We start from the raw sequence: 23574 nt of genomic DNA, 5'->3' as shown, positions 1-23574 counted from the left end.
AGTGAGTTAGTGAGCAGTGAGTTAGCCTGCAGTACTGCATTCTAACCACTGGGCCACCACAGCTCTACTGCATCTAAGTTGTGGAAGTGTTGCAGAAGGAATAGCATCCACAAGACCATATGGGAAGGAGAGTTGGTGAGATTCCTTACACTTTTTCTTTCCTGTTTGTTGTAGGCTTCTGAAATTGGTTCAGAAGACAACGAGACTGCTCATGCGTCCACCACAGTCATCATCAGAGTGGTAGACCTTAACAATCACCCACCGACCTTTTATGGAGAAAGTGGACCACAGAACCAATTTGAGCTCACCATCTATGAGCACCCACTGGAGGGTGAAACCTTGAGGGGCCTCAAAATTACGGTCAACGATTCAGATCAGGTCAGTAGGCATCCAACGTCTATCTTCTTTCTCCTGCTATCAGGACTAGGTTCACACAACCTGTTATATGCTAAAGCCTGGTTAGGAAAGCCAGAGGATCCCATAATCATGTAATGGCTGAACATAATGCTGTGGTTCGCGCAGTCCTAAGACACTATCCGGGGCCAAAAGCACAAGAAAATAAGTTAAATAAACAGATCGATCATGCAGAATCTGAAATGATCAAAAACGTTTTGGCAATTGTAGAGCATGTTGGGGGGAAAATTAACTTGAAAAAAAAACAACACATATCACTATCAATAAATCACTGTTTTAAGGTCACTGCTTGCTTTCCATGCATGACCATCGATGGGATGAGAGTCAGCTTACTAAATACACATTATGTTCCACCCCTTGCATGTTTACATGACAATGTCACGGGCTAACATATGGAATAACAGAATAACCAAGATGGGAAGGACAATTGGAGGTCTTGTAGTCCAACCCTCCTGCTCAAAATAGGACACCCTATACCATTTAAGACAAATGGTGGTCCAATCTCTTCTGAAAAACCTCCAGTGATGGAGCACCCACAACTTCTGGAGGCAACGCAATTCCTCTAATTAATTGTTCTAATTATCAGGGAATTTCTCCTTAGGTCTAGATTGGTTTTCTTCTTGATTAGTTTCCATCCTTTGCTTCTTGTCCTGCATTCAGGTGCTTTGGGGCATAAGATGACCCTCTATTCCATGTTGTTGTTGTGATTCAGGGTCAGCCTGTGGGTTCGGCAGTTGGGTCGGACGATTCAGAGGAGGAGGAGGGGGGTGTTGGAGAGCTTGCTGAGGGTGTTGGAGAGCTTGCTGATGAGAGCCCTCAGCCAGGCCCCTCCCACCTGGTTACGGCGCAGACCCAGCTGTGTGAGCCTGACAGTGTGGATGAAGATGACCCACAGCTGGCCCTGTTCAAGGACGCCCGACGCAGGAGGCAGTCAATCAGGAGTAAACAGAGGAAGGCAATGGGGCACCTCAGAAGGAGGCAGAGAGAAGCCACGCCCTGAACTGTTTAAAAGGGGAATGCGTGGGAGGGCTGGTTTGCTGAAGGAAAGCGCTTGAATAGCTCCTGTTTCATGGTTCGTGTTTGCTCTCTTTGCTCTGTTTTATGTTAATAAATTTGGCAGGCTTAGTTCCAGCCTCTTGCCTTCTTGTAAAAGGGGTTGTCCCTGCCTTTTCTGCAGGGCCGGTAGCAGGCTGGTACAGAACAGTTGTCATGCACATTTGGTCATGGGGATGAAATTTGAGATTTCTATGGATTTCTGTGAAGGGACGCAGTGGCTCAGTGGGTTAGGACGCTGAGCTTGTCGATCAGAAGGTCGGCAGTTTGGCGGGTCGAATCCCGAGTGCCGCATAACAGAGTGAGCACCTGTTACTCGTCCCAGCTTCTGCCAACCTAGCAGTTCGAAAGCACGTAAAAATGCAAGTAGAAAAATAGGGACCACTCCGGTGGGAAGGTAGCAGCGTTCCGTGTGCCTTTGGCGTCTAGTCATGCCGGCCACATGACCACGGAGACATCCTCGGACAAGCGCTGGCTCTTCAGCTTTGAAACGGAGATGAGCACCGGCCCCTAGAGTCAGAAACGACTAGCACGTATGTGCGGGGGAACCTTTACCTTTACCTTTTATGGATTTCTGTGTTTCTAGGTTGGGTTTTGAAAAGAAATTGGACTAGACAAATGTCGAGCAAGCCTTTTTTTTTGGGTAGAGACTGGCCTCTCTTGAGGACAGTATCACTAATTTACTTCATCACTTGGCGAAATATATGCGCTAGATCATTCCTTCTTTCATTTCCTTTTCCAAATCCTTCTGCAGGTAAGCTATCCCAGATCGTGACTTTGAAAAATAATCATACAGTACCTGGTGTAAGCGCCGCTTTCTTTAAGCAGAGCAATGGGATTCATTTACATGATAATTTTCTGAAGACGACCTCCGTGGCTCCCCACTAGAAAAAGTTGCCATGGAAACCTTCAAGAAAAGGTTCCACCTGAACTCACCCATGAAGAAAACTTCAGATATGCTTTCTTAAGATACATGTACCAGCTGCAATGATTGAAAATGAAATCTCGTCTGTGGACAAGGAGATCATAATTCAAAGCTGAGCCAACATGACTGTATTATTTATTTACTAGACTTATGTTCTCTCTTTGTTTTGGACAACTCAAAATAACTCAACCTATGTGTCTCCCAATTTTTCTCACATAATAACCCTGCGATGGGTTGGGCTGAGAGAGAGAGAGAGAGAGAGGCCTTACGTTCCCCCAACCATCTTCCATGCCTAAGGGAGGAGTAGAGCTCACAATTTCCAGCCCAATACTTTAACCACTACACCAACTGGCTATCTATAATCTCCATTATTTTACTGTAGGCCACTCGGAATCCCCCTCATGAGATAGAAAACTTAGTATCCTTCCTGATGTGAAAAATAAGAACTTTTGAGGCAGAATCTCACAACTGTTATTGTAAGGTGCACAGAGTTACCCTGTGGTAAGATGGGGGCCAGTAAATTTGATAAGTAAACAAATGCATTTAATGAATAAAGGGTTTTGGTGCTCCTGTGGCAAAAAGCAGCCCAATCAACATAGAACTGCATCCTGAAGTAGAAGTCTGCAAAACATCATTGTGCATTTTGGCCTGATTTGCTTATTTGCTTATTGTTGATTTGCTGAGGATGTTCTCATCCTGCACCCTATAAAAAAAACAAGGCTGTGCAGTGCTTTGGTTTCAGTCTTGAAAAGGTACTTCAGAGCATGCAAAAGTTATTTAGTATTTGACTCTGTCGCTTTAGCACTGATGATGTTACCTAGCTTGGTAACAAAACGTCTGCAAGAAAAGCACCAAGTTGAAAGAGCACCAAAGGTGCTATGGTTTCTTTCTTTCTTTTCTTTCTTTCTTTCTTTCTTTCTTTCTTTCTTTCTTTCTTTCTTTCTTTCTTTCTTTCTTTCTCTTTCTTTCCTTCCTTCCTTCCTTCCTTCCTTCCTCCCTCCCTACATCATCATCATCATCATCATCATTATTATTATTATTATTATTATTATTATTATTATTATTATTATTATTATTAATTATTATTATTATTATTATTTTGATGATGATAATGTTGCTGATGTTGTTGTTGTTTAATCTTCAGTTCAATTCACAGTCTGGGACTGGTGAACACTTAATTGTTCACGTCCTAACCATTTCTAAGACTGCCCTTCTCCTCCTTCACCTCCATCTCCTTCTCCTTCATCCACTTCTATCCCTCCTCCTCTTCTTCTCCTTCTCCTTCTCTCCTTCTCCTCCTCCTCCTCCTCCTCCTCTTCTTCTTCTTCTTCTTCTTCTCCTTCTCCTCCTCCTCTTCCTCCTCCTCCTCTTCTTCTTCTTCTACTTCTCCTCTTCCTCCTCCTCCTCCTCCTCCTCCTCCTCCTCCTCCTCCTCCTCCTCCTCCTCCTCTTCTTCTTCTTCTTCTTCTTCTTCTTCTTCTTCTTCTTCTTCTTCTTCTTCTTCTTCTTCTTCTTCTTCTTCTTCTTCTACTTCTCCTCCTCCTCCTCCTCCTCCTCCTCCTCCTCTTCTTCTTCTTCTTCTCCTTCTCCTCCTCTTCCTCCTCCTCCTCCTCCTCTTCTTCTTCTTCTACTTCTCCTCCTCCTCCTCCTCCTCTTCTTCTTCTTCTCTTCTTCTTCTTCTTCTTCTTCTTCTTCTCTTCTTCTTCTTCTTCTTCTTCTTCTTTTTCTACTTCTCTTCCTCCTCCTCCTCCTCCTCCTCCTCTTCCTCCTCCTCCTCCTCCTCCTCCTCCTCTTCTTCTTCTTCTTCTTCTTCTTCTTCTTCTTCTTCTTCTTCTTCTTCTTCTTCTTCTTCTTCTTCTTCTTCTTCTTCTTCTTCTTCTTCTTCTCCTCCTCCTCCTCCTCCTCCTCCTTCTCCTCCTTTCTTCTTCTCTGAAAACTCCATTCCCTTGTAGCATTGGTGATGTTACCTAGTTGGGTCATTAAACTCTGCAAAAAAATCATCAACTCGGAGAACAGCAAGGAGCCTACTGTATCACTTAAAAATAGCTGCATTTTTTCCTGGGATCGTACAGGAATCCCGATGGAAAGAAATTTGGGTGAGGTGGCTGTTGCATGTGGGAATAAAGTATAAAGAGAAGACCTTGTTTATGGACATATACTGTATGAGAAGTGGAGCGATGCTGTTTCACACCACCATCAACAGAGCTAATTTCTTTCATGCTGTCTTCACAGGGAGCAAATGCTAAATTTAACCTCCACCTTGTTGGGCTCGATGGAATTCTCCGCGTCGTCCCTCAGACAGTCCTCAATGAAGCCCAAGTCACGATAATAGTGGAAAATTCTGCTGCCATTGATTACGAAAAGTTCCAGGAGTTAAGCTTCAAGGTATTGCAATGACTTTTTTTTACTTTCTTCAATTCAAGGTCATAATCAAAAGAGGGAATGGACTCTGTTTTTGCTCTCCTGGGTTCAGGGAGATTGTCAATCCTCCAGGTCACGGTTGTCTCCAAGCTGCTTTTCCAAAAGGCAACTGGACTTCCTTGGGATTTTTCCTTGAAAACATTTCGCTTCTCATCTAAGAATGTTCTTCAAGTTCTCAAGCTCCTTGGATAAGAAATGAAACATTTTTTTAAGGAAAAAAACCAATCTTTTTGGAAAGCACTTTTGGGACTCCCTTTAGCTCAGAACTTCAAACCTTTTGGAGACCCAAAGATGCTTTTTCATGAGGCAACTGGACCCCATTGTTTTTTCTTTGAAGAGATTTTGCTTCTCATCCAAGAAGCTTCTTCAGCTCTGACTCTGAAGTTCCTTGCATGAGAAGTGAAACACGAAAGTCTATTTGCCTCATGAAAAACCATCTTTGGGATAACTATGACCTGGACGACTTCGAGAATCTCCATAAAGCTTTCGGAGAAGAACAACAGGAAAAATAAAGATGAAACACTTGAAAGATTCTGAAGCTGACATGGTCACTGACCAGATTCACATGTTAAACTTTATACATGTTTATTGGACCCGTGCCCTTCCTGGCTGGTTTATGCAGCCCGGGAGGGGACACGAAGCTGGTTCCAGGCGGTTATAGCTGCTTCTTTGAGTGAGGGCAGTTTTCCCGCCGCCTTGAAGGAGGCGGTGGTGAGACCTCTCCTCAAGAAGCCTACCTTGGATCCGGCTGTTTTGAATAACTTTCGTCCAGTCTCCAACCTTCGCTTCCTTGCGAAGGTTGTTGAGAGTGTGGTGGCGCATCAGCTCCCTCTGGTCCTGGATGAAGCGGATTATCTAGACCCGTACCAATCGGGCTTCAGGCCTGGGTACAGCACGGAGACGGCATTGGTCGCGCTGGTGAATGATCTCTGGAGGGCTCGGGACAGAGGATACTCCTCTGTTCTAGTCCTATTAGACCTCTCAGCGGCTTTCGATACCATCGACCATGGTATCTTGCTGCGGCGTCTCAGGGGATTGGGAGTGGGAGGCACGGTTCTTCAGTGGTTCTCCTCCTATCTCCTGGGACGTTCGCAGTCGGTGTTGACGGGGGGGCAGAGGTCGACCGCGAGGCCTCTCGCTTGTGGAGTCCCTCAGGGGTCGGTCCTCTCGCCCCTTCTGTTCAACATCTACATGAAACCGCTGGGTGAGATCATTCGTGGTTTTGGAGTTGGGTATCATCAGTATGCTGATGATACCCAACTTTTCATTTTGACCCCAAACCACCCCAGTGATGCCCTCGACGTGATGTCCTGGTGCCTGGAGGCGGTCCGGGTCTGGATGGGGAGGAACAGGCTTCGTCTCAACCCCGACAAGACGGAGTGGCTGTGCGTACCGGCATCCCGAGATATTCAGGATATCCCACCCCTCATTATGGGGGGTGAGTCATTACCTCCTGTAGATAGGGCTCGCAACTTGGGAGTCCTCCTAGATTCACAGCTCTCTTTAGAAGACCATATTGTAGCTGTAACTAGGGGGGCGTTCGCCCAGGTTCGCCTGGTGCGCCAGTTGCGGCCCTATCTAGACCGGGATGCCTTGCGCACGGTCACTCATGCGCTCGTGACCTCTCGTCTTGATTACTGCAACGCTCTCTACATGGGGCTACCCTTGAAGACCACTCGGAGGCTCCAGCTGGCACAGAATGCAGCCGCGAGAGTTGTGTCGGGGGTCTCCCGATACTCCCGTGTTACACCTTTGCTCCGCGAGCTGCATTGGTTGCCAGTTGTCTTCCGGGTGAGGTTCAAGGTGTTGGTAATGACCTACAAAGCCCTCCATGGCATGGGTCCAGAATACCTTGGGGAGCACCTGCAGCCGGCGTCAACTTCCCTCCGCCCTGTACGCTCCCACAGAGTGGGCCTCCTCAGGGTGCCGCCGGTCAAAGAATGCCGACTGGTGGCCCCCAGGGGGAGAGCGTTCTCTGTGGGTGCACCGGACTTATGGAACCATCTTCCGGTAGAGCTCCGGATGGCGCCCGACCTCCGCTCCTTCCGGCGCGACCTTAAAACCCATCTCTTTAAGGAAGCGGGCCTGGCCTGATGGGATGGGGTGGGTTTGTTATTATGACTTTAATTTTAAATTTGTACTATGGGCATTGTTTAATCATGTTTTAATAATTTTAACTTTTGTATCTGTTTTTTACGTATTGCCCTGTTAACCGCCCTGAGTCTCTTGAGAGAAGGGCGGTATATAAATTAAATAAATAAATAAATAAATAAATACACAAACTATGGATATCTCTGTGTGAAATGGTGGGATCTCGTGTTTCTAATACCCTTAACCTGTAGTTTTCATCAGAGAATATCAAGATAATTCATGGCTGGATTCTTAGGGAGAAACCATTGCAAGGACATTTTAATCTGGATTTCTCTGAGGAAAGAACTCTTGAGTCATAGTCATTTTTCAAGAAGAATTTATTTCTGGCCAGCTGAGAGGGCAGGCTCCCCAAATACAGTAGTGGCCAAAATTGTGGAAACCTTTTGGGAAAAGTGTACAGTAGAAATGCCACCTTTGGTTAAGTTTCCACCAATTTTACTTCTAATTTCTTTATAACTGTAGCCTTGTTCATTTAATAACACTATTTTACATTGCTTTCTGGGTGAGCAGTCAATTCTTTGTACCCTTACTTTAATTTTATTGTGTTTTACAAGCTAAGTCAATGAAAGAACACAAAAAACCCAACCAACTTGATAGCCATCACATAGCACACTGACAAATGTCCTCCTCTCAGCTTCAAGACATGACATCACTAACTGAATCCTACTGTGATCTCTGATTGGCTCATTGCCGAAACAAGATGACACCTGATTGGCTCTCTAAACACTGATGCTCATTGGCTACAATCAGATGAAGGAAAGCTAGCCGATATCAACCTAAGCAAGTTGTGCTTCCTTTTCCTGGTTATTTGGCTATAACTTTTCATAGAATGCAGTATAGATAATTGAACAAACTATGTTGCATTACATTCTTGATTAAATTATCTTTCCATTGAAATTAATTAATTAATTAATGGAAAATTAATTTTCCATTAATGTTATGGTACTACTCCAAAACAAAGTGGTGTTATTAGCCCTCAAACCTCAAAAATACACTTTTCCCAAAACGTTTTGGCCACTACTGTAGAAGTAGGCCAACCATCTGGTGACCTTTTTACGCATCTTTACATGCTACTACACACATGCACTTACAAGCCTCTTTCTTTAATAACTCTTGGGAACGTTTCTTTATCTGTTTCTTTTACCGTATCCATGATGGTGCTTAAAAGAAATATTTTACTGAAATATTTTCAATATTTCTGCATAAATCTGGCCTACAGTATGATATGTTTTGTGTACAAGTTCTACAACTTGGTGGAGCAGTGGGCTAATGCCTCCTTAAGTAACACCAGCTGCCTGCAATTAGTGCAGGTTCGCGTCCCACCAGGCTCAAGGTTGACTCAGCCTTCCATCCTTCCGAGGTAGGTAAAATGAGGACCCAGATTGTTGGGGGCAATTAAGCTGACTTTGTAATAATGCCGCTTGGGGTGGGTGAAAGCCCTAATAAGCAGGCATATGCATAAGAATGAAGGCTATTGCTAAGCACATTGGTTTGTGCTTAAATTGTAAGCCGCCCTGAGTCTTCGGAGAAGGGCGGGATATAAATGGGATTAAAAATAAAAAAATAAAACTTGATAAAGAGATCCCAGTATGAGTCAAAAGCATTATACAGGTCCTTTAATTTATGGAGGAAAATGATCCGAATCCACCTATAATGCATGATAACAAATCATGTCTTTTCTCTATAACCATTTGAACACCAGTGTTAATCTGTTAGGAAGGAAACCCTTTCATATATTTTAAAATAGCAAATTCTCACTGCCCTGTTTACTGCCTTAGCTTCTTGCAGTAGAAGTGAACACACCTGAGAAATTTAGTTCAACAGCTGATATTGTGATTCATCTGCTGGACACCAATGACAACACCCCTCAATTTTCAACTGATTACTATATCGCCAAGATCCCAGAGAATTCTCCTGGGGGATCTAATGTCGTTGCTGTAACTGTAAGTAAACTTCATTCTTTAAAAGCCTTACACCTTTCTTAATAGTCAACCTATTAATACATGATACAGAATAGACGTTAAGATCACGTGAAGTCTTAATACCACTTTACAAGGCCTTGGCAAGACCACACGTGGAAAGCTGCATCCAGTTTTGGTCACCACAATGTAAAAAAGACTCTAGAAGGAGTGCAGAGAAGGGCAACAAAGATGATTAGGGGACTGGAGGCTAAAAAAAGAAAAAGAACGGTTGCTGGAATTGAGCATGTCTAGTTTAATGAAGAGAAGGACGAGGGGCGACATGATAGCAGCCTTCTAATATCTCAGGGGCTGCCCCAAAGAAGAGGGAGTCAAGCTATTCTCCAAAGCACCTGAAGGCAGGAGAAGAATTGTTGGAAACTAATGAAAGAGAGAAACAACTTAGAACTAAGTATACATTTGCTGACAGAACAATTAATCAGTGGAACAACCTGCCTCCAGAGGTGGTGAATGCTCCAACACTGGAGGTTTTTAATTTAATTTAATTTAATATTTGCATTTGTATACCGCCCTTTCCCTGAGGACTCAGGGCGGTTTACAGGGAATTAAAAATCAAAACATACAAAAGTTAAAACCAATTTAAAAAGCATTAAATTCACCCTGTACATTAAAACCCCAGTTAAAATTTTCCCCTCAGCCTGGGCCCGAGAGCTCAAAGAGCCAGGTCTTCAGGCCCCGGCGGAATGATCGGAGGTCGGGAGCAGTCCTCAGCTCTACTGGCAGCTGGTTCCAGAGGGCAGGCGCTCCCACCGAGAAGGCCCTATCCCTGGGTGTCACCCGCCGGCAATCTCTCACCGGCGGAACCCTGAGCAGACCCTCCCTGTGGGAGCGCACTGGGCGAAGGGCGTTTGATGCCGGCAGCAGGTGTTCCCTCAAATAACCCGGACCCAGGCCATGTAGGGCTTTATAGGTGATAACCAGCACCTTGAATTTCACCCGGAGGGCAACCGGAAGCCAATGCAGCTCGCGGAGTAGAGGTGTTACATGGGAGTATCGGGAAACCCCCATTACAACTCGCGCGGCCGCATTCTGCACCAGTTGAAGCCTCCGAGTGGTCTTCAAGGGCAGCCCCATGTAGAGAGCGTTACAGTAGTCCAAACGGGAGGTCACAAGCGCATGAGTGACTGTGCGTAGGGCGTCTCGGTCCAGATAGGGACGCAACTGGCGCACCAGGCGAACCTGTGCAAAAGCCCCCCTGGTCACGGCTCCTATGTGATCTTCAAAATTGAGCCGTGAATCCAGGAGGACGCCCAAGTTGCGAGCCCTATCAACGGGGGGTAACACCTCACCCCCCATCATTAGAGTTGGAATAACTTGGTTAACCCGAGACGCCGATATGCACAGCCACTCAGTCTTGGCGGGATTGAGACGAAGCCTGTTTCTCCCCATCCAGACCTGGACCGCCTCCAGGCACCGGGACATCACGGAGAGGGCATCACTGGGTTGGTTCGGGGTGGAAAGAAAAAGTTGGGTATCATCAGCGTACTGGTGATACCCCACCCCAAAACCACGAATGATCTCGCCCAGCGGCTTCATGTAGATGTTGAACAGGAGGGGCGAGAGAACCGACCCCTGAGGGACTCCACAAATGAGAGACCTCGGGGCGGATCTCTGCCCTCCTGTCAACACCGACTGCGAGCGGCCCTGGAGGTAGGAGGAGAACCACCGTAGGACGGTGCCTCCCACTCCCAACCCCCTGAGACGCCGCAGCAGGATACCATGGTCGATGGTATCGAAAGCCGCTGAGAGATCTAATAGGACCAGGACAGAGGAGCAACCCCTGTCCCTAGCCCTCCAGAGATCATTCACCAGCGCGACCAATGCCGTCTCCGTGCTGTGTCCGGGCCTGAAGCCCGATTGGTACGGGTCCAGATAATCAGTTTCCTCCAGGAACAGAGGGAGCTGATGCGCCACCACACTCTCAACAACCTTCGCCAGGAAGCGAAGGTTGGAGACTGGACGATAGTTGTTTAAAACAGCCGGGTCCAAAGCAGGCTTCTTGAGGAGGGGTCTCACCACCGCCTCCTTCAAGGCGGCAGGGAAGACACCCTCCTTCAAAGAAGCAGTTATCACTGCATGGAACCAGCCTCGTGTTCCCTCCCGAGCCGCATAAGCTAGCCAGGAGGGGCACGGATCCAACAAACAGGTGGTGGAGCTCAGTCTCCCCATGATCCTGTCCACATCATCAGGGGAAACAGGGTCGAACTCAGTCCAGATAACGTGCTTAAGACCGCCTGATTCCTCCACATCAGACTCTGCCCAGTCAGAGTCCAAGCCGGTCCGGATCCGAGCGATTTTTTCCGTCAGATGATGACTAAACTCCTCGGCTCGTCCCTGCAAGGGATCCTCCCTCACCTCCTGGTTAAGGAGGGAGCGAGTCACCCTAAACAGGGCGGCCGGGCGATTATCTGCGGACGCGACAAGGGCGGCAAAGTAGTTAGACTTCGCCGTCCTTATCGCCGCAAGATAAGACCTTATGAAGGTTCTTAACTGCAATCGGTCGGATTCGGATCGGCTGGATCTCCAACCGCTCTCTAGACCTCGTCTCCGACGCTTCATCTCCCGGAGCTCCACAGAGAACCATGGAGCCCAACGGGATCTGCGCCGAGTCAGAGGTCGCATGGGTACAACACAGTCGAGTGCCCTGGTGGCAGCCGTTTCCCAGGCCTCCACCAGAGCATCGACTGGGCTGTGGGTAAGGGTGATAGGTATCGGCCCAAGCGCCCTCTGGAACCGATCCGGGTCCATTAGGCGCCTGGGGCGGAACCACCTGGTCGGTTCCGCCGCCCAGCGGCGGGGGATGGCATGACGGAAAACCAGCCTCAGGAGGTGATGATCTGACCATGACAGAGGGGTGATGGACGGAGAACCCCCTCCCAGATCATCCAACCACTGTCCAGACAGGAACACCAGGTCGAGAGTATGATCCCCCTCGTGAGTAGGGCCCTCAATAACCTGGGACAGGCCCATGGCTGTCATGGAAGCCATGAACTCCCGAGCTAACTCCGACGACCCCCCCAGTGATGGCAGGTTGAAGTCACCCAGGACTATAAGCCTGGGGAACTCCACCGCCAACCCTGAGAGGGTGTCGAGCAGCTCAGGCAGGGCTGTTGCCACACAGCTGGGCGCCAGGTATGTGAGCAACAAGCCCAACTGAACCCGAGGACCACATCTCAAGAGGAGGGATTCACTCCCGGCCATCTGGACAATGGTGGCCTCCCGGGGACACAAAGTCTCCCGAATAACCACTGCCACCCCACCACCCCTGCCCTGAGCCCGTGGCTGGTGCAGCACCCGGAAACCTGGCGGGCATAACTCGGTGAGAGGCACCCCTCCCTCCGAACCCAACCAAGTTTCCGTGATGCACGCTAGATCCGCACATTCCTCCTCGATCAGATCACGGATGAGGGGAGCTTTGTTAACTACGGATCTAGCGTTAAAATAGACCAACCTGAGCTCAGGGGCCTGATCACCCTCATCCCCGGGTAGGAGGGTGCTAACCGGAGGGTCGGAGCGCGCCACCGCTCGGAGATAGCGGGGGCGCGATCCCAGATGTTGATATGGCCCTCTGCGCAAACACCTGCTGCCATACCCTATCGCCGTGGGGATTCGATGCCCCACCCCCACATTCCCAGCGCCAGCAGCCACCTCCCCCGACCCCGTCCCGTCGGGACCTCTAACAGGTCCAGACTGAGTGCCGGTTACAGATTCCTTCCCCACCCTCCCTTTCCTCCCCCTCCCTAACCTTCTCTTTAAGAAGAGACTGGACAGCCATTTGTCTGAAATGGTATAGGGTTTCCTGCCTGAGCAGGGGGTTGGACTAGAAGACTTCCAAGGTCTCTTCCAACTTTATTATTATTATTATTATTATTATTATTATTATTATTATTATTATTATTATTATTATTATTATTATATCCTAGAAAGCATGCATAGAAGACAAATTGAGATTCAAGGTGCTGGTGATGACCTATAAAGCCCTAAATGGCTTGGGTCCAGGATATCTGAGGGAACACCTGCTGCCGGCATCAAGTTCATCCTGTGCGCTCCCACAGGGAGGGCCTTCTCAGGGTGCCGCCGGTAACAGACTGCTGGCGGATAACACCCAGGGGGAGGGCCTTCTCAGTGGGTGCGCCTGCCCTTTGGAACCAGTTACCCATAGAGCTCAGGACTACCCCTGATTTTCGTTCATTCCGCCGGGACCTGAAGACCTGGCTCTTTGAGCTTTCCGGCCAGGACTGACAATTTTTAATTTTTAACTTATTGTAATTGGGTTATAGGGGTTTTAGATTTTAATTCAGGAAAATTTAATCTATTTTAATTGTTATTAATTTTTGTATTGTAATGTTGTTTTAATTGCCTTGTGAACTGCCCTGGGTCCTATGGGAGAAGGGCGGTATATAAGTTTAATTAATAAATAAATAAAAATAAATAAATAAAGATGGTAAGGGGTCTGGAGGCCAAACCATACGATGAACAATTGAAAGAACTGGGTATGTCTAGTCTAACATAAAGAAGGACGAGGATGGCAAAATAGCAGTCTTCCAGTATTTGAGGGGCTATCACAGAGAACAAAGGGTCAACCTATTGTCCGAAACACCTGAAGGCAAAACAAGAAATAATGAAGGATTATTAAAGAGAGAGCCAACTTGGAAAATTAGAAGGAATTTCCTTGCAGTGAGAACAAATTAATCATTGCAACGACTTGCGTATAGAAGTTGTGGGTGCTCCATCCCTGGAGGTTTTTAATTAGAGATTGGACAGCCATTTGCCTGAAATGACATAGGGTTTCCTGCATGAGCAAGGGATCTGACTAGAAGACCTCCAGGGTCCCTTCCCATCCTATCATTTTGTGTTCTGCGTTCTAACCAAAAAGTGTAGCTATTTGGCCTCGTACTCTTCAAACCGTGTCCTCCTTTGTTACATTAATTGACAAATCTAAATCAAGGGACATAGACATTAATCAGATCTAGTACCTCCTGTATTTTAGAAAGCCGGGTAATCTTCCCAAAATTTGCAAAAAAAAAAAAAAGAAGAGAAGCAGATACGTAAAAAGCCGACTCCTCCTCTTTGCCCAAGGGATGCGATGGCTCAGTGGGTTAGGACGCTGAGCTGGTCGATCAGAAGGTCGGCAGTTTGGTGGGTCAAATCCCGAGTGCCGCGTAACAGAGTGAGCACCTGTTACTCGTCCCAGCTTCTGCCAACCTAGCAGTTTGAAAGCACGTAAAAATGCAAGTAGAAAAATAGGGACCACTCCAGTGGGAAGGTAACAGCGTTCCGTGCGCCTTTGGCGTCCAGTCATGCCGGCCACATGACCACAGAGACGTCCTCGGACAAGCGCTGGCTCTTCGGCTTTGAAACGGAGATGAGCACCGGCCCCTAGAGTCTGAAACGACTAGCACGCATGTGCGGGGGAACCTTTACCTTTACCTAAGATTATAGTGACCGTCTGGTTGAAGAAGTAGCGGAAAGAAAATTTTCTACCCCCGAATTGCTCATTCCCCTGAACAATAAGCCATCCCAATAACTTGCTACACGCTTACATGTAAACTGATGTGGAATCGTTAGTCTGATTTGTTCTACGCCAAAGGTACGCAACAATTTTTGCAACTATGTAATCATATGAATCTTGAGAATTTCCCATTGTAATTGTTTCATTTTCTTTCACAGGCAAATGATCCAGATTCAGGGCTCTGGGGCGAAGTAAAATACTCAATTTATGGAACAGGAGCCGATTTGTAAGTTGCCATACGACTGATTGCAAGCCCGTGCTCATATATATATATATATATACCATTTTAATATAAAGAGAATATTTTGAGGGGAAATGCAGGAATGCATATGTGAGGAGCAATAAAAGGAAAGAAAATGGATCGTCGTGTTCAAGCAGGATAATTTTGCATTCCTATTTCTTTCCAACCTTATTCTAATTAAGGCAAGGAACAAGGAAAGAGCAAAGTTCTTCCTGGTTCTTTTCTCCTGCCCAAATCAAATGTCTATATGAAAGTCTATTATCAATCTATGATTTGAAATGAAAGAGTGACTGAGCAGTTGTTTTTCTGAACTGCTGTCTCCAGAGTGGAGCAGACACGGAGGAGATAGTCTGAAAGACATTAAATGCAAAACCTGCCATTTCGATTCTCTAGGATAGCAACCATTAAGAAATGGTCTTCACCGTTTCATACTGTAATCTGTAGATCTGATGAGCTGCCTGCTTCGTACTGCAATTCTCAGTATTTCTTGCTATCATTCTGAAGGTCTCCATTCAGAGTATTGAAAGAAAAAATATTCCTTAACATTCAAGTCAAGATGTGCTCGTTGTGGGAATACTTACTTTTACATGAAGTTTCTGTGACAATGTTGCTTACTATCAACTAACCCATCAAGATTGTTAGACAGATAGATTAGACAGAAGAGAGAGAGAGAGAGAGAGAGAGAGAGAGAGAGAGAGAGAGAGAGAGAGAGAGATGTATGAGAGACACAGATTGTTAGATAGAGATAGATAGAGATAGATATATAGTATAGTATATAGACAGATGATGGCTGAATAGATAGATATGGATGGAGACAGACAGACAGACAGACATAGATAGATAGATAGATAGATAGATAGATAGATAGATAGATAGATAGATAGATAGAAAGATAGATAGATAGATAGATAGATGATAGATGGATAGATAGATGATAGATAGATAGATAGATAGATAGATAGATAGACAGACACATATATAGTTACATAGATATAGAAGATAAATTAGATAAGTAGATATAGAATAGAGTAGAGTAGAGTAGAGTAGAGTAGAGTAGAGTAGAGTAGAGTAGAGTAGGATAGATAGGATAGGAAGGATAGGATAGGATAGGATAGGATAGGATAGGATAGGATAGGATAGAGCACACATGTCAAATTCATGACGTCATGTGATGTCGCACAACGTATCGGAATAGTTTTGCTATTGCTGGCAATGGGGTGGGCGTGGCTTCTACATGACGCATCCAGCCTGCGGGCCGGCAGTTTGACACCCCTGGGATAGAGCATTGAACAGAACAGAACAGAACAGAATTATGATAGTTATTCAATCCAAGATCATACTATCTAATTAGTAACCAAATCTGATTAGTTTATGGACTAAATTGTCTCTGTGGTCCTTCCCTGCTCTCCCATGTTATGAAATTATTCTTCCGAAGTCAGTCACCTCAGCTATTCTGCTCATTGTCTTGTGTCCTTACATTTTAAAAATGGCCTTTGTAATTGTTAAAAAAAACCCTCAATGAGTTTCAAATCTGAAAGACTAACTTTATTACAGTAATTCTGAAGGCTTTGAAGAATAGGAGGTTATGTAAAAAAATGACTTTAGGTGGCTTTGGATGTGCTGCAAAATGATTAAAGGGATGTGTAATTAAATCAGTTAATAGATCATTTCTAATCTCTAATCATTTTGACAATAACGATTCTGAGCTATAGGGTACGTCTTTTTCTGAATATGTCATCAGCATACTCCTCACCAATTTCCTCCCCAGTTTTCTGATCCATCCATCTAATGGAATTATCTACACCCAACCGTGGGCCACCCTAGATGCAGAAATCAGCTCTAAGTACCATTTTTTTGTGAAGGCAGAAGATATAGAAGGAAAACATTGCTTGGCTGAAGTCTTCATCACCGTCCTGGATGTCAATGATCACTCTCCAGAGTTCAGTGAGAATATTCAGGAAAAAACCATGATCATTGGATCCCCAGTAAAAGTTGAGGTGGGCCAAATGATTGTTGCTCTCTGAAATGTGATGGTTCGTGATGATCATAAGCTTTAAAAGCTTAAAAGCTTAAGAGCCTTGGTGGAGCAGTGGGCTAATGCCTCCTTAAGTAACACCGGCTGCCTGCAATTAGTGCAGGTTCGCGTCCCACCAGGCTCAAGGTTGACTCAGCCTTCCATCCTTCCGAGGTAGGTAAAATGAGGACCCAGATTGTTGGGGGCAATTAAGCTGACTTTGTAATAATGCCGCTTGGGGTGTGTGTGAAAGCCCTAATAAGCAGGCATATACATAGAATGAAGGCTACTGCTAAGCTTGTAAGCCGCCCTGAGTCTTTGGAGAAGGGCGGGATATAAATGGAATTAAAATAAATAAATAAATAAATAATAGGGGCCGTGTAGTGCTTTGGATTTATCTCCAGAAAGGAAAACATGACAACATGAAAGTAGCCCTTGTCTGCAACTCTTGAAAGCAGCTACATCTTCTTCCAGAATCGCTGTTCCTCTGTGATCCTGAGGGGGGGGGGAAATGAAGTGACTTTCAAAGGCATTTTGGGGGGAAATGAATCCAAAGCACTCCACAGCTCAGCTAAATGTTATCACATTTCCAAAGGGCAATATTATTTTTTAAGCTACAGAATTAGGTGGATAAGAATGGAAGTTGCCCTTCTCTTTGAGTTGTGTCAGCAACCGATCGAGTGTCCCTTACTTCAAAGGGTATTTCGTACTTTTGTATAGACATGAACAAATGGGAAGTGCTTATGAAAGCAGAAGACACTCATCGCGCAGGTGGGAAGAAATATAAATAAAGACCACCTCTAGAAAGGAGTGCAGAAAGATTTTAAAAAAGATCTTTTCTAGAAAAGAGTGAAGGACATAGTTGTGTTGAGAAAGTTCTGCAACTGAACAATGAAGAAAGAAATAATTGAGAAATATCTTTCTCTTTCCTTCTTAGAATTTTGAGATATATCTGGTGGGGCTTATTTGGTGGGATTGGCTTATCATGAAATATAAATCAAATAATATTTATTTTTGAAAGCTTTCCTTCCAGTTCCCTCCCCCCCACCAGTGGCGTAGTGTGGGGGGTGCAGGGGGGGCCAGCCGCACCGGGCGCAACATATGGGGGGGCGCGCTCGCACTCGGGAGGGATGGAAGACGCGCCGAAGCGCCCTTCGCGCGGCTGGAGTCCCGCGGGGGGGATCCGGGGCTGAGGCGCACTCGGGGAAGCAGCAACTCACAACCAGCTACTCTTGGGGGACGGAGGCACAAAGCCGGCCAGACAGGGCTCGGAGCCATCCCAGACCACAGCTGCACTTCCACCTTTCCCAGGGCGGCCCCCGCAGACGGAGCGCAGTGCAGGGCACCAGCATGCCCCACTGCCAGAGAAGCGCCCGCCAGTGCGGCCCCGACTCCCTCACCCTGCGGCAGGTGGCGGCGGCGTAGCGGGGCTTGCGAAAAGCGGGGCGGTCGGCGGCGGCTGCTCCCGGCGCCGGGCAAGGGCAAGCAGGGCAAGGTCGCTCCTGCTCAAAAGCCAGAGTTCAGCGGCTGGCGAGGCGCTCGCGCGGGGCTCTCCCGGGGCTGGCGGGCCAAACGGGGACCGACCTCCCCCACTCCGCGCTAGAGCGGCCCCCGCGGTGGCGGCCCGGCACACGTGGCTGAGGGGGCGGCGGTGGCGGGAGGGGGGGTCAGAGGAGCGAGCCAAGCTCTCCCGGGGCAGCAGGTGTGGGCTGGTGTGGCTCCAGGCTCAGCCGCAGCTCCGGCCAAGGGCTGCCAAGCTCACGGGGCGTCGTGCCGGCCCCCTCCCTCGCTCCCCGCGCCCGGATGCGCCCCCGGCGGAAGCCCCGGCCAGCCGCGGTGCATGCCTGAGCGAGACGGGCAGCTGCGCTGGTGGGTCCCGCTCTCTTCCAGGCATCAGAGGTAAGAAAGGGACGGCGTCGCCCCCAGCCGCCCCCCCCACCGGCTCCGAAGCGGAGGATCCGCTGCGCCGCCCGCCTCCTGGCACAGCCTCGGGTCCCGGCGCTTCTGCCGCACGTGAGGGAGGGGATGCCGGACCTTCCCCCTTTTCCCGGGGGAGGCGTGGGTGGGGGGTGCGGCGGATGCCCAGGATGCGGGGCTCCCTGCGGCAGACTCGAGTGCTAAAATCCACGGGTTAGGGGCCGCAAATTACTTGCCTTGCCCCAGGTGCTGACAACCCACGCTACGCCACTGCCCCCCCCACACACACACCATCTCCTCAAATTTATAATGAGGGAATGCTTCCATTTCGCCATGATGATTCTTCACCATTGTCATTGCTGTCCAATTTTGCAAACCGACAAAGAAAAAAATTGCCAGGAATACAAGTTTTGAAAAGGAAATGTGATTTCAAAATTCTAATAGTTAAGCTTCCGTCCAGGAACCAGTCTGATTCCACTCCATCATCTATAATATTTTATTTATTTATTTATTTAATTAAATTTCTATACCGCCCTATTCCCGAAGGACTCAGGGCAGTTTACAGGGCAGCATATAAAAGACAATATAAAAGATAATATAAAATTAAAATACATTAAATTAATTAAGCCCAATTAAAACAATATTTAAAAAGCTAAAACCCCTTCAGTCCAGGCCTGATAGATGGAAAATCCAGGCTTTCAGGTCCCGGCGAAATGAACGCAGATCGGGGGCAGTCCTGGGTTCCATGGGTAAATCATTCCAGAGGGCAGGCGCGCCCACAGAGAACGCTCTTCCCCTAGGAATAACCCGCTGGCATTCCTTAACCTATATATTTTAACCATTCAAAAAGCAAATCCGTACCCACAATGATAACGAGGCACAACCACAAAACAGAAACCTAACTACAGCTGCAACATCAGCCACTTTAAACCCCTCCAAACCACACAATAAGCAAACTGACACCCACTATAAAAACATGGCACCACCACAAACACGAAGCCGAACAAAAGCAGCACAACTCACCAGCTCAGGTCTAAGGCTGGCAGCTGAGACCAGCCCATCCACTCAAAACACACCCCCACCCAATCAGAACACACCCACCATTCAAAACACACTCCCACCAAATCAGAACACACTTACTCCCCCACCCAATCAGAGCACACCTCCACCCACAGAACACACCCCCTCTGGCAGTTTAAAAAAGAGGAACAAACAGCCACATGCTTCTCCCAGAAGAAGGAAGCAGAAGCCACCAGCCTGATGATGACGGATGGGATTCCGTCGAAACGTCGCCCCTACACCTTTAGTTCTACGCGGGGAAAAACCCGAATAACCAAAGATCCACATACGAACACCCGCGAAAACCTCAGAAAATATATATATATAGTATATATTATATTATATTATATTCCACTGTATAATCTGAAAATTGATGTGTAACCCAGGACCCATATTGGGGAATCCAAGAAATAGTCGTGCAGTGAATTTTCCTTGCCTTCTTTAAAATAGACTTAACATTTATTAAATAACGTTGTTTTTTTCATCAATCTTAAAAAAACCCAAAGCAGGCAATAGACCAAGATGCGGAAGAACCCAACAACATTGTGGACTACGCCATTATGCAGACTGATCCAGCCGATGTGTTTGATATTGATCAAAGCTCTGGAGAAATTAAACTGAAATCTTACATCCGATCCTTGGACGTCATCCACAACATCACCAAGAACAAAGATTGCATTTGGTCGGTGATCATCCAAGCAAAGGATCGAGGATCTCCATCGTTTAGCACCACAGCTGTTCTGAAACTTGGCATCAGAGAAGAGGTAAGAAGAGGAAAAATGGATGACAAAAGCGGGCAGTTAAGGTGGATGGCTGAAAAACAACAGACATCTGCAGTGTCTGTTAATTGTATTAAATTGTGGTTGGATAACACCTTGGAATATGATCCGATGTAAAACTTCGAATTCCTTTTATTCCCGCTCAGTTCCCTTGACCATTAGTAGGTCCGATTTTTGTAGAGCGCTTAAGCTTGCACTAAACCTTTGCTCTCATTTAAACTGCCTACACCTAATGTTTACCCCTAATTACAAATTCTACTTATTAGTACTTCTATGATGGCCTTTAAAACCCTAGAACAATGTAAATCCAAAATAACGTAAAAAAACTGACTTCCTTTAAGCCGGCCGTTGAAAAAAGGGCAGGGGAAAACCAAAATGACTTTCATTGCAATTTGAAAGAAGGCTGAAGACTAAAAATATGGTGGTCACTCAGAACTCAGAAAATCCCTTTTTTAGGGACCAGCCATCCCCTTCTCTTTCCTCACTAATTCTGGAGTAAAAACTGGAAGTACGCACTCCAGAAGTGAAGTTTGGAGATTGGTTATGAATTTATTTTCCATCTGAATTAAACCTCTGTCTAGACCAGACATGTCAAACACAAGGCCCGGGGGCCGGATCCGACCCGCGAAGTGGTTTCATGTGGCCCACGAAGCCATCCTGGAAACAGGGAGGGAACGGCCCCCACTGCCTTGGCCCTGGCCCAGAGACCCTCCTTCTGCCAGAGACCCTCAGATCTGTCCCACTCCTGCCCAGGCCCCCATAGGCACCCTTGATGCGAACGATGTAGACCTGGCCATGACCACCCAGGAGGCCATACGCACTCTGGCCACACCCACTCAGTAGGCCACGCCCACCCAGGCAACACCCACATGGCCCCCTGAGGGCAACCGCAATGCTGATGCGGCCCTCCATGAAATTGAGTTTGACACCCCTGCTCTAGACCCTGGTTCAGTTAGTGACTTTTAGAGATGGCTCTCTTTTACTAAGTTTTGTTTCCCTTCTCTCCGTTTATTCAGTATTACATTTTCCTCATCTTTAATAGCTTTTTTTATTAATTGAAGAAGCAGCTTATTAATCTTATAAACCAACACATGAATGTGGACCAAATAGGATAACTCCAACATAAGGGCATTTATTAAAATGCATTTAAGTTTTATATATATATATATATATATATATATATATATATATATATACATTTCCATCCTGTGTGGAATCAATGGGCATGATTTCTCTGTGGTGGGTAAAAAGCTGTCAGTTTTCTTGAAAATTTGTTGGCAGAGCAAGTGTGAAGGTACCTTAGAAGATCTTTCTCATATATCTGCAGTCTGACATTCCCGACATCCAGAGCAATGAAGATAAATGACAGAGAACATTTTAAAGACATTTCACAGGAAGGGAATCACACGTCTATCTGATCCTTGGTTTATACAAAATGACCTTCTCACTCCTCCTAGCAGAAAACATATAAAATTGTCCACATTTATAACAAGAACACTCCTGTCTTCCATTCCATGGCCTATATGCTATTACCATATATTCCATTTATTACCTCTAGGTTGACACAAGGTTGGTCTGGGGTCAGCATCCAAGATGCTGACAGAGATTTCGTACTGTAGATAGCAAATCTGATTTAACAAATGAGCAATAAAACACGCTCACCGCTTAAACATTAGTTGTTTACAATCCATGGGTTGAGCCGATGCAACCGTCACCTTATCCTTTTTTTTCTGCTGTTTTGCGATAACATCAAAATCTTTGCTTGAATTTTTTTTATGGGTTGGGCGAAGTCTCAATGGTGGGAAAGTATGTCATAAACAGTGCCAGGCTGCATTAACAGAGGGATAGAATCAAGATCACGTGAAGTGTTAATACCACTTTACAAGGCCTTGGTAAGGCCACACTTGGAATACTGCATCCAGTTTTGGTCACCATGATGTAAAAAAGGTGTCGAGACTCTAGAAAGAGTACAGAGAAGAGCAACAAAGATGATTAGGGGACTGGAGGCTAAAACATATAAGGAACGGTTGCTGGGATTTGGCATGTCTAGTTTAATGTAAAGAAGGACGAGGGGGTTACATGATAGCAGTGTTCCAATATCTCAGGGGCTGCCTGAAAGAAGAGGGAGCCAAGCTATTCTCCAAAGTGACTGAAGGCAGGACAAGAAGCAACGGATGGAAACTAGTCAAGGAGAGAAGCAACCTAGAACTAAGGAGAAATTTCCTGACAGTGAGAACAATTAACCAGTGGAACCACCTGCCAACAGAAGGTGTGAATGCTCCAACACTGGAAGTTTTTAAGAAGAGACTGGACAGCCATTTGTCTGAAATGGTATAGGATTTCCTTAGACGACCTCCAAGGTCCCTTCTAACTTTATTATTATTATTATTATTATTATTATTATTATTATTATTATTATTATTATTATTATTATTATTTTATTTTTTTCCCTTGCTTATATTCTTATTTCAATGATGAGACTTTATCCCATTGTGAATGTACTCAAAGTTTATGCACTGAATCATCTTACCGGTAACACTCAACTTAATATTTGAAGCTACAATGGCGCTGGGGGAAAAAGGAACTTATGACCATTTTTCACACTTATGACCATTGCAGCATTCCCATGGTTGTGTCATCAAAATTCAGATGCTTGGCAACTGACTCATATTTACGACGGTTGCAGCATCCCGGGGACTGGGGGGGTGTCATGTGATCATAAGACAAGGACTGCCTGTATTTTGCTTTCAGATCAAATCAAAGATAAAATCTAAAATTTTGGCCCATCTGCATGTATGACTTCCTTTCTACCATTTCTCTAACCACGCTGAACTCTGCTGCCATGTGCTGGAAAAAATTGAAAATATCCAGGCTTCATCCTAGGAATAAAATCCAGGAAAATATTTTGAGAGCACCACAACATTCCCTGTGTTAAATTGCCAAGCAAACTGTTCATTCATTTGTCTTTAATACGGTACCTTGAAGAGACTACATTGCATATTACTTGACTTGGGTATTTGCCATAGATTAAAAAAAAACACCTGTCTCTTCAACTAAAATGGATTATCTCAGTGCCTAGGTGATTTCTTTTATTTATTTTTTTGTCCGTG

At 46.1% G+C, this 23574-nt stretch overlaps 1 protein-coding gene across 1 annotated transcript in view; it reads left to right on the top strand.

Moving 5' to 3' along the window:
- CDHR1 (cadherin related family member 1) overlaps positions 1–23574 on the top strand; it is a gene marked incomplete at its 3' end in the record, with an annotated part of 55616 nt that overhangs the window by 29757 nt on the left and 2285 nt on the right. The window contains exons 11-16 of the mRNA XM_083364201.1: positions 175–378; positions 4624–4776; positions 8742–8906; positions 14613–14680; positions 16464–16692; positions 20195–20449. Coding sequence (XP_083220327.1) covers positions 175–378; positions 4624–4776; positions 8742–8906; positions 14613–14680; positions 16464–16692; positions 20195–20449 — 1074 coding nt within the window. The remainder of the gene's footprint in view (positions 1–174; positions 379–4623; positions 4777–8741; positions 8907–14612; positions 14681–16463; positions 16693–20194; positions 20450–23574) is intronic.

The sequence above is a fragment of the Vipera ursinii genome (assembly GCF_947247035.1).
Source record: "Vipera ursinii genome assembly, chromosome: 5".
Taxonomy (NCBI): Eukaryota; Metazoa; Chordata; class Lepidosauria; order Squamata; family Viperidae; genus Vipera; species Vipera ursinii.
This window is presented reverse-complemented; position numbering and strand designations above follow the sequence as displayed.